Here is a 17,181-nt window from a genome sequence, read left to right as displayed (position 1 = left end):
GATACATTGGATGTCTACTGGAAAGATTGTGACCCTTGTCATAGTTCAAGCATCCCATTTTCATTATTTTTAGAGATCCCAGAAGATTTACAGAGAACTTTATGGGATAATGCAAAAGCAATTGATAAGGACAATAAACTTCGGTACGAAGTTTCTAAAGCGGCGGGGTAATGTAAGAGATCAGACAAAGGACTATCTCTCTATTTCCTCATCGGGTAATCATATAGAAGGTTGAAGAAGGTTGTAGAAGGTTAAACAGAAGTTCTAGAAGATAATTAAATCCCTCAAAATGCTATTTTTAAATTAAAGAATTACTATTTAAACAGAGGACATTCCATATATGTTTTCAGAGAATTAACATATAAAAATATATAAGATAAAAATAAGCAATAATCAGATTCTAAAGTACGCATCAGTAGCAACACTCTTATCCCAAGGTGTTGGGGCTATGGCTCAATGGTAGAGCTTTCGACTCCAGATCGAAGGGTTGCAGGTTCGATTCCTGTTGGCCTCAAACGCATTATTTTTTAGAATTTAAAATTGTGAAATTTTAGTTAATAGCTGTCTTTCAAGGTTGAGTTTTAGAATTCTTTTAGACTATTTGGGAGTTCCTGGAGCGGGTAAAATGCGACATATCTACAGTGAGAATAATTTCACTTTGTTTATTGCTTAAGCTTCCTTTTATAGAATAGTAGTTAGAAATAGACTTACGTGAGATTGAACCTCTTTAGAAATAATGCTTGACAACTAGATAAACCTTCACTGCTGAAATCCAAATTTTTAGTAGTTGATTTTTTCAGAGTAACACAGATAGATGCTGCAACTAATTGGTAAGCTGTTCAAAAATGTGCTACAAGAAGGTGTTCAAACTTTTGTGAAGATAAAACTGTATATAAGTGAGACTAAAATAGCTCTATAGACTATTATTATTTAAAGATCATTTCAGGGTAAACCGATTCTATTTGGCATATATTATAGATGACCACAAAAGAACTATATACTAAAGGAGCTCTCATGGTAACTTTAAGGTGTTTGTCAAATCAGCTTAAGCTTCGACTAAATAATCCCACGTATGACTCCTATAATGTAGCATAAACAACAATGATAAAAAAGACTATTTTGCTAAGGATAAAACAATGAAAAGCTTTCCTCAAAAACGGAATTATGAGTTTGTACTGTTGTGCCTTTGGAATAAATAAAGTTTAAAAATACAGTTTGCAGCACTCTGTTAATTCAACTCTGGAATTCTGGAATAAGAACTATAAATTGAACTATTATCAAAAGGTATAACACAACATATGAAAATAGTTTAAAAAAGGATATATACTGGTTATTATAGGGAATTAAAAATATGTACTATGCTAGATGTAAATATGTGAAATAACCTTTGAAGAAAGAATTGTCAACACAACTATATGGTTTAGACATTGGTTTCCCCGTTCGGCCTCCGGGGCCTCTTTGAGACTGATAAAGATGTTTTTAGTTTGATGTTTAATGCTTTAGTTATATATCGAAACCGTTTTTACTTTGCAAACAGATCTATCAATCATATATTGAACTAACAAACTTTTTTATTCCATACTTTAATTTTAATGTTAACAGTACAACGTATAGTTTCCCTGGCGCAATATATTTTGAAAAATCTTAACGAGTCTAGGGAAAAGTAGTATTCATCAGCTAGATAATTATCTAGCTGATGAACAAATTGGATCATGAGTTATTGATATATTGGGTTATTTTGTTCACCTTTCTACGAACCCCATTTATATGATTTTGAAACTGTTTTAAGGTGAGAATTATTAGCCAAATATAAGGTTATTTTTCTACAGAGGCCTTTACAAGGTGGATACTCATGAATATTTAGAGAAGCTATATTTGCGTACTTTATTACTGGTGGTATTTTTCAATAACAAGTATTCTTTAGCGTTGAGCTAAATAAAAATTATAGGCCAAGCAAATGCTACACAAACTTGGCTCTTGAGAGAATAGAAAATGTAAAGCTCGAGAAAATCGCATGAAAAGATAAAAAATGTTACGGTTGTTTATTAATCCCATCTATTTCTGGGTAACTGTTTCTTATTTTCCTAATATTACTAGAAAAATATAATCCAGAAAGATGTTTTTGAGTTGGTTCCAGCCAAGGCATCAAATATCGAAGGATTTTCTAATTAGCTCTATTTGACTAAAGCAAAACAAGAAAATACTCATCGTGTTTGTGATAGGTGAAACACCTATTTTGCTTCTATTGTATTTAAGGAAATTAGAAGGTCCACTTCAACATCTAGTTGGGCTACAACCTTTCTGAATAATGCTTCTTCACCAGGTACTATAATTATCAACCTTATACGGAATCTGTTAATGCGCACGTGCCCGAAACAAAATGTGTCAATACATTACTTTCACTTATACATTTATATTTTGTGCATGATATTTGGTTATATCTTCTAGTATCTCTTTAAATAGTTTTGTTACACCCAAGGTGACTGAATATTGGTACCAAACAGTCTTCTAATTCATTGCTTGGGCTTCTAGACATGTCGTATGAGTCTGAGTAGTGAAAACATACGATTTACAACCCGCCCTTTACTATTTCGCTATACACATAGGTATTGCCCGACATTATAGCATATGTCGAAGTAAATATTATGAAATTTTTTGTATTAATAATATTTATTTCAAAGTAATGTAATTTTCTAAGAGTTTGGCCAACAACGGGATCAAACAAGTAGTAAATATCCAAAGTGCTACTTTTCATTAAGTATTTTTTTTCCATTATTGACAAATCTTTTTCTTTACAAAGACAGCTCCATTTTTAAAGCATCAGGAGCAAGAACTCTTTAGCCGCTGCTTTTCAAGAGGCTGCAGGAATTTGTTAGTGTCCTTGTTCAAATGAAGAATACTAACTTCAAACGAGGAGACCTAGTTCAAAGAATTACTATTATTGAAATTGTTCAATATACATAGCTTTTGCCCTTTATATCGTACTGTACATTTGCAAAGTTTTCAAACTAGGAAGCAGACCGTCTCTTGACTCTGTTTACAAAACCCGAAGCTATCTTTTTTAATTTTCCCTTTATGCGTAATACAAAACCTGGAAAAATAACGAGAAGTTTTTGCAATATTCGAAACTTTGCAAATTAACCCGGTCTGCAATATTTTTTGAGCAGCTTTTCACTGTTAGCTTTACTCTCTTCATTTTTGTAAACATAATGATGTCTTTAATGACTAGAAGGGGAACTTGTTATTATCGTAGCGCCACTTATCTCTACTGTATTTCAGTAGTGAAACTTTAGGCCAGACAAAATTGTCCTAAACCTTTGGGATTTGTTAAAATCCCCTTTGAATTTCGTTTAACTATAAGTAATTATCCGAAGTCTACATTTACTATCATCCATTTTTATATTGCCAAATACTTGATAGAAACTATAGATAGCTATGAAGTCTTCAACAAATCGATTTTTTCCTCATAGCTTTCTTAATAACTTGCTGTTATATATTGTAATCCCAAAATATGAAATTGTTGATTATAGCGCCCAGCTTCAAAGCCTTGACAAAAATACTGGAAATGATGCGTAAACCATTGAGCTTTGTTTTGAGAATCTTCTTTTTGTTCTTTAGAATAAAAGGAAATAACTGTTTATATTATTCTTAACAGAAGGAAAAAGAAAGAGTTGTCAACGCGTACATATTTGTATAATAAAAGCTCCTTTTCAATAAACGTCTAAGGCGGAACTGATAGTATATTCATGCTTGAAATAATTACTTTCGGGCTATTTCCGTCCATAAAGCGTCTCTAGAGGCCAGCATTTAACTTCTTATAAAATCAAAAATGGATTACTCTTACGTGATTTAATCACCAGCTCATGGAGGTCTTTTTTTTCAATTGGGTGCTGTTTAGTAAAAAAGTTAAGTTATATTTCCAGGCGACTTTAAGAAGGCTTCGCCTACCAAACACTAACCAAAACAAATAACAGAGACATAGACCAGCGGTATTCTCTCTTTTGCCTTATGCGTGAATTACTTAACCTTGCCTCGATGTAAGCTCTATCATTTTGAACATGTTTTTTTATGTTTTTACACAGACCCAATTTGATAAACTATAACTATATGTACACTTTATAAGCCATTGATTTTAGTGTAAACGAGATCGAAAAAGAAACAGATGCTCCTCGGTAATTTCACAGAAGCCAATATCTGTTTTTTTTTTGTACAACAATCAAGGAAAAAGTGGTTTACCGGTTTCAAATGCCAAATGCTAGAATTTGAGCGCCGAGTTTCATATTATATGAAGTTAGGTAATTCTAAAAAGTCCTTTTGCAAAATTAAGTATAAGTTTCCAAAGTACTTCGAAAATAACATTCAGCGGCGTGCAGAGACATTAGGTAAAAGTAGTCGTTTCTGGCCAATGGTATATATATTTTGATGGTTTGAAATATTTTCCTCGGTTATTCAATTAGAAGAGTTGAATTGGGGTGGAAAACAGTATAACATACCTACTGATGTTATCATAAACATAATTTCCAACTCAGTAATATTTGTTTTTCTAAGAAATAGTGTATGTTCCACTTGCAAACTCGACTTAAACAATTATACTGTCGCTTAACAAAACCAGTAGTCTTTGAACTTTTTGCAAGGATAAAGTGTTTTTTGGGAATATATTTAGACTTGAGTTTCAATGCTCTGAAAAAGGCTATCACTTTCCTATCAAGGCAGAGAACAACTACATATAGAGAAACAACATAAGTTAATGAGCATATATCAGCATCTTTGATTTAAACAGCTCTAGTATTGAAAGCAAAAATAAAAAATATTACTGTTTTGTAGCCTATATAATGCTTGCCTACAAAATGTTTCCTGTCATAATTGTAAAAAGTTGTTTCGAATGGGCAAGCTAAGTCCCATGCCTTTTTATTTACATCAGGTATATCTTTTCCGCTTCTCTAGAGAACGAAAAGTCGTGAGCGTCATAGGTGCAGCAGAAAAATAAAAAGTCAGTAGATTGAGTAGATTTTTGTTTACTTTCCCTTGAGTACTTGCGCCCACTCAATGAGAGTTAAAGCAACTGATCATGCTGATTCTGATTGTTAAGAGAGATAATTTAAACATTGGTGAATCGAAATGCGAACATCATTATGAGCCAAATGAAGCCAAACAGACTTGATCAGGCAACCTGTCAAAATTAAGGAGTTAGTATTTACTAATGCATATGGTTGTGTTTATATTTCTTAGCATTCAAAAAGTGCACCCGTCCTTGGATATCTAGCTTAGTAGACACATGATGTTCCCTACAAGTATCAGATTATTGCCTTGCTTAATTTAGTTTTTATGTTGTATTATATAAGTTCTTTACAAAACTCCATTTTAAATACTTCCACATAGATTTCCAAAGTAGAGTTAATACTTGTCAATATTTCCTAGTAATAACAATATCTATACCTCTCTCATCAGATTCGAGAAAATAGGAACGTTCTATGTATTATAATCATGATTACTTTGTTGATATCAAGCTTGTTCGTGTTCTTGGATCGATTTGGCATTGTGCATTAGGCTTTGACGTAGTGACAAAGCTGCTTGGTTGAATATTCTTTCAGGCACCTTTCTTGCTAGAGTTTGATCACAGTCTTTCCAGAAGACATCATAAGTCTTTTCTTTGCCTGGTTCTTCTGACCATCCACCGATACCACTCAGTTCGTTAATTCTTGCCAACATCTCACGCTCTGTTCTAGGCGATTCGTGGTAAATATTGGGGTTTTCTTTATAGTATTTAATCCACTGTACATTTGATTCACAATCCTTCAAATTAATAACCGGTAAATCGACTTTATAAGCATTGCCGTTTATTTTCTCGACTAGTCTGTATGGCCCATATCATACTGGTTGAATTTTTGTGTACCTTATATTCACACCAAAGGCATCTTGATGCACTAACACTAAAATCACCAACTTTATATTCAAAATATCTTCTTTTTCTATTATGGTGTTTTCCTTGTTGCCCTTGCGCTTTACAATATTATCCAGTGTTTGCTCTAAAATCAATTTCACACGTCTCACAAATTCTTCTGCGTTAGGTGAATATTTGTTATCCTCCAAATCCCAGCTATTTACTTTTTTTAATCATGTTCGATTCATACCCGTAGGCGATTTCAAAAGGACTTGCTTTAATGGAATCTTGGTACGTTGAATTGTAACTAAGTTCACACATAGACAGATGCTCATTCCAGGATAATTGAACGTTTGCAGAATATTTCCGAAGTAACTGATTAACAATCTTGTTGAATCTTTCAGTTTGACCATCAGTTTCTGGATGATTAGTAGTTGAAAATAATAGAGAACTACCATTGAGATAATGTAATGTCTGCCAGAACTTATTCATAAACCGAATATCTTTGTCACTAAACAAACGAGCACATGCAGTAGCATTAAGTCTTTTGTGCGTGGGTATAAGATGTGTCATTTTTGAGAAGCGATCGACAATAACCATAATGATAGTGTAGCCTGTTGGGATTGGTAAAGGGGAAAACAACCCTTGTCTTCTTCTGGTGTTAGTGTTGTGCTGTTGACAGATATGGCAGGTTTCTACCCATTTTTGATTTGTCTCAACATAGATGACCAATAAAAACTATCTTTAAGATTCAAATAAGTTTTCCATGCACCAAAGTGACAAGCATCTTTGGAATCGTGTGCATTTTTGAATATTCTATACGGTAGTTTCTTGTAGTTTGGAATAACTACTTTAAAGAAATCTTGAGACTCTAATGTCTTATAATAACGTACCTCATCTTGATAACAGAAATGTTTGATATGATTTTTTATCTCAACTGGAACTTTTGTTTTCTCTCTCAAAGTTCTGAATATCAAGGCATAATTAGTATTTTTTTTATAACCCGTAATAATTTTTTTTTTTAACTCTTGATTGGCTTCGATAGTACTTAGTGTCAAGGAATGTCTCTGTGTTTCATCCTCCTCTTTTTACGTCAATTCCAGCAACGCCAATTCGATTTTGGCTAGCGTTAACCTGTTTTAGTGGTTGTATGGGTATCTAGATAACGCATCAGCAGCGGAATTGTTTTTTCCCTGTAAGTAACGAATATCAAAATCAAACTGTGGTAAAAAGTCCATCCATCTAGCCACTCTAGTGGAGTCTATGAGATTTTGGTTTTTTAAGTAAATTAAACTCTTGTGATCCGTCATAACAATGAAATGTCTTCCCATGAGATAATATCTCCATGTTCTTAATGCTTCAACAACAGCCATAAATTCACGGTCATATATTCCATAATTCAGTTGACTTCCAACTAGCTTCTTTGAACCGTAAGCAATCACACCTCGTCATTTACCTGTTTCGTCCAACTGTTCTAGAGTATAACCTAACGATACTCCACACGCATCGGTATGTAGAACAAATTTACAATTGCCTGACCAGCTTGGGTGCACCAAGATGGGACTTGATATCAAAGCTTTCTTTAGTTTGTTGAAGGCTTCGTCTTGTTCACTTGTCCATTTAATTTGTTTTGTCATGAACTTATGAATTGGATTAGCAATTTTGGAATGCCCTTTGATATACCTTCTATAATACGAAGTTAAACCAATAAACCTTTGTGCTTCTTCGACAGTCTTTGGTGTTGGCCAACTCTTTACCTTTTTTATTTTCTCGAGAGCGGTTTGAATACAAATTGGTGTAACAACTTGTCCTAAAAACCTAAATTCTTGATAAAAGAATCTGCATTTCGACTTCTTCGTAATTAGTTTATGTTTTCTTAGTGTCGACAAAACTTCTTTCACGTGCTTACCGTGAGTTTCAACATCTTCGGAGTATATAAAAATGTCGTCTAAATACACTTGGACAAATCCATTTATTTTTTTAGACAAGACATTATTCATCATCTGTGGAAAAGTCGCAGATGCACTTGTTAGTCCAGCCGGCATTACCATCCATTCATAATGGCCAGAGTAGAAAAAGCCGTCTTCTCGACATCTTCATCCGCAATTCTCACTTGGTAGTAACCAGGCATCAACTCTAACTTAGAATAGACTTTTGCCTTACCAAATCTTGAAATCAATTGATCAATATCTGGAAGTGGAAACTTGTTCCTAGCAGTATTATTGTTTAGAATCCTATAATCAACACACATACGCATAGTACCATCTTTCTTTCTAACAAATAGCACTGGACTGTTAAAGGATTTGGAACTAGTTTTGATGAAACCTTGTTTGATTAAAACTTCAACTTGTTTTGTTAGTTCCTGTTTCTCAGAGAAGCTTATTGGGATTTGTATTCATGGGTTAGTTAATATTATCAGGGTTTTCGACTTCGTCAACATCAATCGAGTAGATAAAAGTGAGATAGGATTCATTTCTCCTAACTAACTTATTAACGTACTTTTCTTGATATTGAGTGAAACGCTCGATGGAGGTGGATTGATATTTAAACCAGTTGATTTAACGGCATCAACACTCATTAAATTTTTTGAAATTAATTTATTGACACTTAGTCAATAGAGTTCCCAATATGAATATCTGGTGGTCACTGACCAACATGTAAAGCGACTTAATATCACTTATATTAATAGTTTCATTGACGTCTTTTCCAAATGGAATAGCTATAAAACCAATAACAATAGGATTTTTGATAATTGACGCTATTCGAGGATTACCAAATTAACACTTTTTTTGCCCTGCATGATTCACAAGCATTTTAACATCATTTCCTTTGTTATGAATATTATGTGAAGAATAGTAGAAAACTGAATTATTTATGCTATTAGGATTTGCTGGTGGCTTAGTAAAACTAAAAAAAACTTGAATTTCTTACCAACTTAAAATTATTATAAGCAGTTTTTTAGGTCCATCAGGAGCCATGAATTTACTATTTTCGTCTCGTTCCTATTTTTTTAAAGTTGTTGGACCTTGGTCTGCGAGGGATGCCATTCAAAATACAGATATAATCAGGCTTGTAGACTATCTTATCTCTGTATCTCTCATGGAAGCGCACTAAAATTTCGGAAACGGAAATAGCACCTAGGGTCTGTTGTAACAATTCCGTATTCCTCATTCCTTGTTCAATTGTACTAAAATATTGAGCAATAGTAGGTTTCTCTTCAGCAACATCGAAAATAGTAGGTATAGGTACCCTAAGTTCTTCCTGCGAGCTCTTCGTTGGTTGATCTGACTTTCTTCTACACATAAATTTGATGATTTCCGTTTCGTGGCTTGTTTTTCGCAATAGAAACAAATGTTTTTTTAATTTAGCTTTAGAATTGTGTCAGCATTCTTTCAGTAAATCTTTATCAGTTAATTTAGTGGGGGACCTCTCAGAACCATTTTTTTTTTCAGGGTGATAACAGCGCATATAACCTTCTTATCATATGATACCCTACAATATTCATAATATATTCTAATTTGTGATAACCATTGCATTGCCGCGGCTCTTCCTTTTAACGAAAGCAGTTTGCTAACATTCAGCAAAAGTTATTTTTTTACTTATAAACATGTCGAGCATGCCTATTTCTCTTGGCTGTTTGTGCACACTGCAGCCTTAGTTCATTTTATCATATATTTATGTCTTCCTGGTCGTTGTGTTCTCAATATATCCCTCTACAATCACCATATTAGTTTGGATGTTAGGAAGTTGAATTGTACTAACTTGTTATCTTTATCTAATAAGAAGTCGAACATTGCAGGTACTACGTACTTGTTGGTTAATCTTTAAATTTTTTTTCTTTCTTTTAGTTCATTGTTTCTAGATCTAAATAGAAATCATTCCATTGCTGTTTGCATGTTCTTTTCAGTTTACTTACTTCCATCTATTATTCTTATTGACCCATTCCATCTTCTCCTATTAGAATGATTCTGCCAACTAGACTATGCAAAAAGTACATGTAGCCTAGTAGTGGTAAACACGTATGACTTTTCACTAGGACCAGTTCATTCTTTTGCTTTTCTTCGTTTCTTAGTTATAGCCTCCATGGTTAACCGCAGAATCATATAACTTCAAGCTATGAAGGTAACGCGGCGTTCTATATAATACATTTTTATATAACCCACTGATAGTTAAATACCTGCCTACAGCAGAACCGTTTATGATATAAATTTTGGATCAGTGTTTAAAGATGCTTTGAATGATCTAAAACTTATTTCTGCCAATCTAAATGAAAAATCCGCCATATTATAGTTGAGTGACAGCCTAGTCCTTAAATCGCATCTCTAAGTTTCTTCACATTTTTTGCCTTCACAAATATAAGCACATCATTTCACCGTATGTTTTTTGTTCAAAATACTGAGTCGTGCTGCAGGGAATTCATCTACAATCCTAACAATCTAAGTTTGTTAACTCCTATATACTATTCCATTCGTTAATTTTATTTTATTTTTTCTAAAACATATTAGACGGTGCGTAAACGATGTTTATCTTAGGAAATGGCTAATCAAAAATATCTTATTTGCATTGAATAGAAAAAATTTTAGGAAACTATTTAAACTTCGTTCATAGACAAGCTATATGTTCTTATTTATGTAGAGAAGCTATAAGCTAATTATTTTTTTCAGCCATTATAAGTTTAAGCATATAACTGTGTTGAAAGCCACTAAATAAGTGATAAAAAAATCAAAAGACCTACTAGTATACAGAGTTAATTCTACACTTGCTACCCTAATTATAAAAAGAAACTATCGATGTATTTTTGTATTTCTTCTGAACAATTGGGGTTTTAAGTCTACCTACTTCTAAACCTTGATCATAGATACAATAGGTGCACAACACAAACACGGTGTGTGGTATATTATGAGCAGCCAATTCACCATTTTGAAAAGCTAAAACTCTGTACCATAACTTTCAGTGGGATCCGTATTATCAAAACTATATTTAATAATCCTATGTGCTAACTAAAGCCTGGAAGCTATATATATATAATTTAGTTTTAATTCATAAAGTTTTTTCATTGGACTGCCGGAATGTCATGGGCCTTTAAAACATTCACTGCTTAACTGGTGTAGATTCTTTGTTACACTGTGCATTGCTACTCGTCTTTCGTGTGAATTTCCCATCTCTATTCTAATACCTGTATTTTTCTGTTTAGATTTTGGACATTGAGTTACACTACTCGCTTATGTTTGTTGTAGCTAGTTTGAACTGAATCCTGGAAGTTTATTATCTTTTTGTGTTCTCACACCACTTGCCAAGGGACTTGAGCCTGAAAAAAAAGAATGAGTTGAAAAAAAATGTAAGTTTTACACAATTTTAATCATTTTTCTTAAGTATGAATATCAGCGGTCTTGTAGGATGTTTTCCATCAATAAGCTGAACTCACTTTATAGAGCACTGAATTTCATTTTTGTATAACATTTGGTTATTTCCTCTCAGTCTGGCACTCGCTTTTATTCATTTTCCTAATAAATAGCTAATTCTGTTTCGATCAGGACTTCTAACTGTAGTGTGTACGACATCTAATTCTAGAAAGGGTATTCTCACTTCCTAGTTAAGATGTGTATCATATTCTTTTATAAAACTAAAAGCACCTAGCCTATTGAGTTTATAATACTGAAAGTCTACTGAACTAGTCATCTTTGTACATTTCTTTAGACTTAGATCCAATCTTGTTGCTTTAGTTTATTTTCTATATAGTTATTCGAGTTAATCACAAGTATCTAACAAAAGGTCCATACTTACCGATTTGTGTATTAGGATTTTTCTTCTATTTCTTTGTAGGTAGTAGTGTTTCTAGGGGTAACCTTTCAAATTGGCCCTTCTGAGTCTATTCTAGTTTGAAAAAAGCAAAGTTCTCACTAAATAACACATATTAATAATAGTCTTTGCTACGGAACTAATTATTTCTTGATCTAAACTATTTTTGCTCCTGAATAGAAGGACCTAGTTAATTTTTTATATTAAGACAGATGAAATCAAAGAAAGAAGTTGAATAAAGAATAGGTATATTTGTACTAAAGTTTGCTAAAAGCGATTTAGGTGGAGCTTCTTTTTATTTAAAAACCTCCCATAAACTTAATAACAATAAAGGTCTTCCTGTAAACTTTTGAAAAATGTACCAGAGTATTTAAGTTAAGTCCAAACCACGAGAATAGGTTAAAAGCTGCTACTTAGTTTATGTTTCATTGCCTTTTCAGTATCTCGAGACTTCTCCGCTGTCAATAATAAACAGTTGTCTAGCTATTTTGTTTAGGTTGGGTAAAAACCTACGGAAAGACAATAGGGGCTTAGGCTATCTATTGATAGATCAATTATTTGTTTTAAGAACTATAGAATTAAAAACAAGGCAGTAGTTGTAGATTTTAAAGATTATTTAGAGTAGATAGTAAAGGCTGTACTGAATATCAATGAGGATTTGCAGAACCAACAAGTGGCCTGCATCAAGCTATTTAAGTGATTCTATTGGTATTTTACTAGAAAAGGAAGGCTAATCATTTTTCCAATGACGGTTCATATAATCCAAGTTTTAAATGGTTTGCATCATCATAATAGGGGTATCTAAAAGGCATAAATCGACGAAAGTGATAAAAATTACTTATTAAACGACGTATTTACATCCACGTTTTTGCTGGAAGTACTGGATCTGCCTACTGCTAGTTTGGGGAAGACAATAATACACAAAATAAAGACGATGATGAAGATTCCAGTTTTTTTTAAAGATAAAAAAATAGATATATATGTATAATTGTATGAATAGTTTTAATAATAACTTATGTTGCTATTTTGATAGCAATTCATTTTACTATTGAAAAGGTTACCCAGGCAAATAATATGTTTAGCACATCAGATTCTGTACTAATAATAATATAGAGTTATGTTATAACGTCAGGCAATACCTATGTGTATAGCGAAATAGTAAATGGCAGATTGTAAACCGTATGTTTTTACTACTCAGACTCATACGACATGTCTAGAAGCCCAAGCAATGAATTAGAGGACTGTTTGGTATCAACATCCAGTCACCTTGAGTGCAACAAAACTATTTAAAGAGATAGTAGAAGATATAATCAAAGATCATGCACAAAATATACAAAATGTATAAGTGAAAGTAATGTACTGAAAGATTTTGCTTCGGACACGTACGCATTAACAAATTCCGTATAAGGTTGATAATTATAGTACCTGGTGAAGAAGTATTATACAGAAAGGTTGTGACCCAACTAGATGTTGAAGTGGACCTTCTAATTTCCTTAAATACAATAGAAGCAAAATAGATGCTTTACCTATTACAAACACGATGAGTATTTTCTCGTTTTGCTTTAGTCAAACAGAGCTAATTAGAAAATCCTTCGATATTTGATGCCTTGGCTGGAACCAACTCAAAAACATCCTTCCTTGAATATATTTTTCTAGTAATATTAGGAAAATAAGAAACAGACACCCAAAATAAAAATTGTTTAGATATATAATTAAAGCACTAAACATCAAACTAAGGATATCCTTACAGTCTCGATACAGCTAGTCCAGCATACGTACGCGTAAATCAGAACTAGAGCCGAGCTATTTTTTAGCTCATTTAGTTATGTTTTCTTCCCTTGTTCTTTGAAACGTCAGCCTACGTATATCAATCTAGATTGATACAAACCTGATGTTCTTTTAAATAGCGAGTTAGTTCCTTTGACTTAGTTTGTTTTTATTTGTTATTTAGTATAAGATCTTTTGATAATAGTTCAATCGGTAATTGCAATAGGGATCTCTAAAGTAAATGTAACGCCTGTCAACACCATATATCCATTATCTACATGTGCATTTATACACGTATTAAGCACCTGCAACATGCTCAGCTAGTTTACACAGGCTATCATTGAATTGGATATTTTTGATATCGATATAATTATTGGCCAGTCGTACAAGGTTTTGCCAAGCTTAAGTTCATTAAGACATTTGTAAGTTAGAAATAGCCACAACTCGGTACTCTTAGCCTTTTTCGATATGTGAGAGGGCTTTTCAGGGTGTGATCCAAAAAAAAAGGAAGTGCCAGTAGATAGACGATAACATACTGATGTTAATGTTTCGATTTTAGAATAGGGAGGTTAACAAGGGTCAAGTATCCGGAGTAGGAAGTTAAATTATTTATCAACGGGTTGACAGGACTGGCATATTAAAAAAAATAAAGACCTAAAACGTAATAAGCTCGTACAGGAGTCTGCTATACGAAAAAAGAGTAGCAACTGAGGGTGATTCCAGGTTGCGGGCGTGAAGTATATAAGACGGATAATATCCTATTATATAGAATTGATATAATTGATATAGCTCCTAATCGGGAGTGAAAGCAGCAGAAGGAGGAAGAGAAAAATCTATTACTACTTCTACTACGACTAACTTCTACCACGCCCATTATCTACTCGTGAGCTAATACACCTATTGCCTACTTACTAATACGTATATCACAATTATCATTCCTTCATACAATACTATAGATATTGATAAGATTAGTGATTATTCTTAAAAAGATTCAACCGTCGAAACATCCCAAATTAGGAAATAATTTCGACAGGTTACTCCAAGCCCTTTACAAAACAAGCAATGCCCGTGTAGCGTAATGGTTAACGCGTTTGACTTCTAATCAAAAGATTCTGGGTTCGACTCCCAGCATGGGTGCTGGCATTAGCTTAATTTTTTTTGCGTGGCGGATACTGTCCTTCCCATTCCTCAGCTTTCATGAAGATGTTTTCAATCATTTACATCGGAGAGTTAGCCAATTTCCGACATAACTCTGTATTCGATTTTTGTGGTTTTTTGGGCTTTTACTTCTAAAGAAAGACAATATCATATATATAGTGCCCATATTCAATTCTTGACTTGAAAGATTTAACTATGCAGCTATTATATAATGAGAATGGAGAAAACAGAACTTGCAAGACATTCGTCTTTCCCTTTTCAATTTAGTGGTTTAAACTATTAAAAAGTACATAGCAAACAGTTATGTGTTATTGACTTTTGTTAGTCTTTAACATACCATATCTTATCTAGTAATAATAAGCTGATTGGAGGATTTTTGGCAGTGATTCAAATCTCGTTATTGGTCTAAAGTATCCATAGTGAAACTTCAGGTCTGTTTGCAGATAAGCATGACTAATCTGACAAAAATTGCGTCCGGCAGTGCATGCAATCCCATGGACGTGTGGATCTGAGTCTGAGAAATTATCATAAACTTTAAAATTGTGGAAAAGAAACATGGCGGGTAAATGTAAACTGACGGAAAATTCAGTGCAGCACTGGGTATTGAAGGCTAAATTTTAAACTCTCTCAAGCATATACCAAACTGAAACTTTTTCCGTACCAATATTAAAATGAAAATTGAGCCTTTTCCCCCTTTTCTAGGACCACTTTGGTCCATGAAGTAAAAAAAGGAAATAGCACGTCTTAGTTATAGATCAGGAAAAATACTGTATGAAGATATTACTGACTTCCGGTACTTCAAACGGTACTGTTCCTTTCAATCGTTCCTTATTCCTTGTGTGGTTTTCACCCTCACAATGCGTTATTGATGTTTCAGTCATTAATATCTTATAATCGAGCTTGATATGTCATAGCAGCCACGTAGTGTTTCGAAGAAATAACATCCCATGTATTCTGTTTCCAGTAAACATTTTGCTCATTATATATATCCAATTATTATTCCCTAGATGATAACATCTCCTATTTTATTTCTACTGACCCGTATGCTTTTTAATGCAAAATGACGATTTTATGCTACTGTTCTGTTTGAAAACGAGATATGCTGCTATATAACACGGCGTCTAGAGTTTGTTCTCGTTTTAGTGCCCCGGTGCTAACGCTTCCAAATTTGAATATCTAAATTTGATTCATTTCTCTGCGCTTCTTTTTTTTTTGATTTTGCTAGATGAAATAGATCGATAATTAATAGCAAGAGACATACGAGTGAGTCATATATGCCTTCGAAATACAAATATATGGTCTATTGATTGATGAGTATGTTCGTCTTATCTGTTGATAGGGCACTCAAAGCCAATTCGGCTTACAATTTTCTAGGTTCTGACTTTGATAAATTTCATTTCAAATCAAGTTGTAAAACAAAAAATAATAGGTTGGATTTAAAACTTGCTAAAGTAAGGTTAACTATGTATATCATAAATAAAATTTATAAAATAATTACACTTATTTTAACTTTAAGGTGGTGTGACACTTACCACAGTATTGTCTGTTTTCCATGTTAGCCATGAAAATACCTGGACCACACTTTGGACACTCGGTTCTTAACTTAGTGACCTTACCTTCACTATCAACTTGGTAGTAGTGTAAGACAGCTAATTTGACGGACTTGTGAGTGTGCTTGATCTTCTTTGGGGTGGTGTAGACCTTCTTCTTTCTCTTCTTACCACCACCTCTTAATCTCAAGACTAAGTGAAGAGTAGATTCCTTTTGAATGTTGTAGTCAGACAAAGTTCTACCATCTTCTAATTGCTTACCTGCAAAGATAAGTCTTTGTTGGTCAGGTGGAATACCTTCCTTGTCTTGGATTTTAGACTTGACATTGTCGATAGTGTCAGATGACTCGACTTCTAAGGTAATAGTCTTACCAGTTAAAGTTTTAACAAAAATTTGCATCTTAGGATCGTCTGCAAAAAATGCTTCTTTCTTACCTAACTTTTGAGTGCCAAATGAAGGGAAAGAAGTGAAAGTCAACAGAATAATTTATCGTCTTAATAATTTACACTTATCTAAAATACATGGAAAAATATTCAGCTACAGAGAGGGGATTGATGCCAGACCAAGGAGAACAAAAAAACGCGCAAGTTCCGAAGACAGTAATTAGGGTTACTACTAGCCCTAGTGTATAACACGTGACAACAGTCAAGAAGAAAAGTAAAAAAATATTCCGATACCGGGAGTCGAACCCGGGTCTGCCCGGTGAAAGCGGACCGTGATAGCCGTTACACTATATCGGAAATCAGTGTTATGTAACTTTTGGTGTTAAATATCAAAAAGTATTCTCATTCTGTGAAAATACTTTTTAAAATTTATTTTTTACTCACATGTGCTAGCTTTAGTGGGAAGAATAAGAAAAATAAATTAATATGTAAACAAAACGCTTTATTATCTAGTTTTTTTAATCAAGAGTGAGCATTTATAAGTGTAAATTTTTTGCTTTGCAGGCTGTTTCCAAACAGCATTTGCCCTTTTATGGTTCGTCCAGTTATACACATATTGTATTTGAAAACTCTAACTATTTC

The 17,181-nt window shown here is 33.4% G+C and overlaps 1 protein-coding gene and 3 non-coding genes across 4 annotated transcripts, besides 1 other annotated feature; 2 read left to right on the top strand and 2 right to left on the bottom strand.

Annotated features, from left to right (window-relative positions):
- Nucleotides 1-442: 442 nt before the first annotated feature.
- Nucleotides 443-514, top strand: C5L36_0Btrna3W. The gene has a single exon. It is a non-coding gene; the product is annotated as a tRNA-Trp (tRNA).
- A 1,285-nt stretch (nucleotides 515-1,799) lies between these two features.
- Nucleotides 1,800-14,479: an inverted repeat (IRL2).
- Nucleotides 14,480-14,511: 32 nt separating this feature from the next.
- Nucleotides 14,512-14,584, top strand: C5L36_0Btrna4R. The gene has a single exon. It is a non-coding gene; the product is annotated as a tRNA-Arg (tRNA).
- Nucleotides 14,585-16,105: 1,521 nt separating this feature from the next.
- C5L36_0B06920 (uncharacterized protein) lies at nucleotides 16,106-16,555 on the bottom strand (the record flags this gene model as incomplete). The annotated part of the gene is made up of 1 exon (XM_029465065.1): nucleotides 16,106-16,555. The coding sequence occupies one exon, from the start codon at nucleotides 16,553-16,555 to the stop codon at nucleotides 16,106-16,108; it is 450 nt and encodes a 149-aa protein (XP_029320924.1).
- Nucleotides 16,556-16,824: 269 nt separating this feature from the next.
- C5L36_0Btrna4E lies at nucleotides 16,825-16,896 on the bottom strand. Its single transcript has one exon. It is a non-coding gene; the product is annotated as a tRNA-Glu (tRNA).
- Nucleotides 16,897-17,181: the final 285 nt, after the last annotated feature.

Source organism: Pichia kudriavzevii, chromosome 2, assembly GCF_003054445.1.
Source record: "Pichia kudriavzevii chromosome 2, complete sequence".
Taxonomy (NCBI): domain Eukaryota; kingdom Fungi; phylum Ascomycota; class Pichiomycetes; order Pichiales; family Pichiaceae; genus Pichia; species Pichia kudriavzevii.
This window is presented reverse-complemented; position numbering and strand designations above follow the sequence as displayed.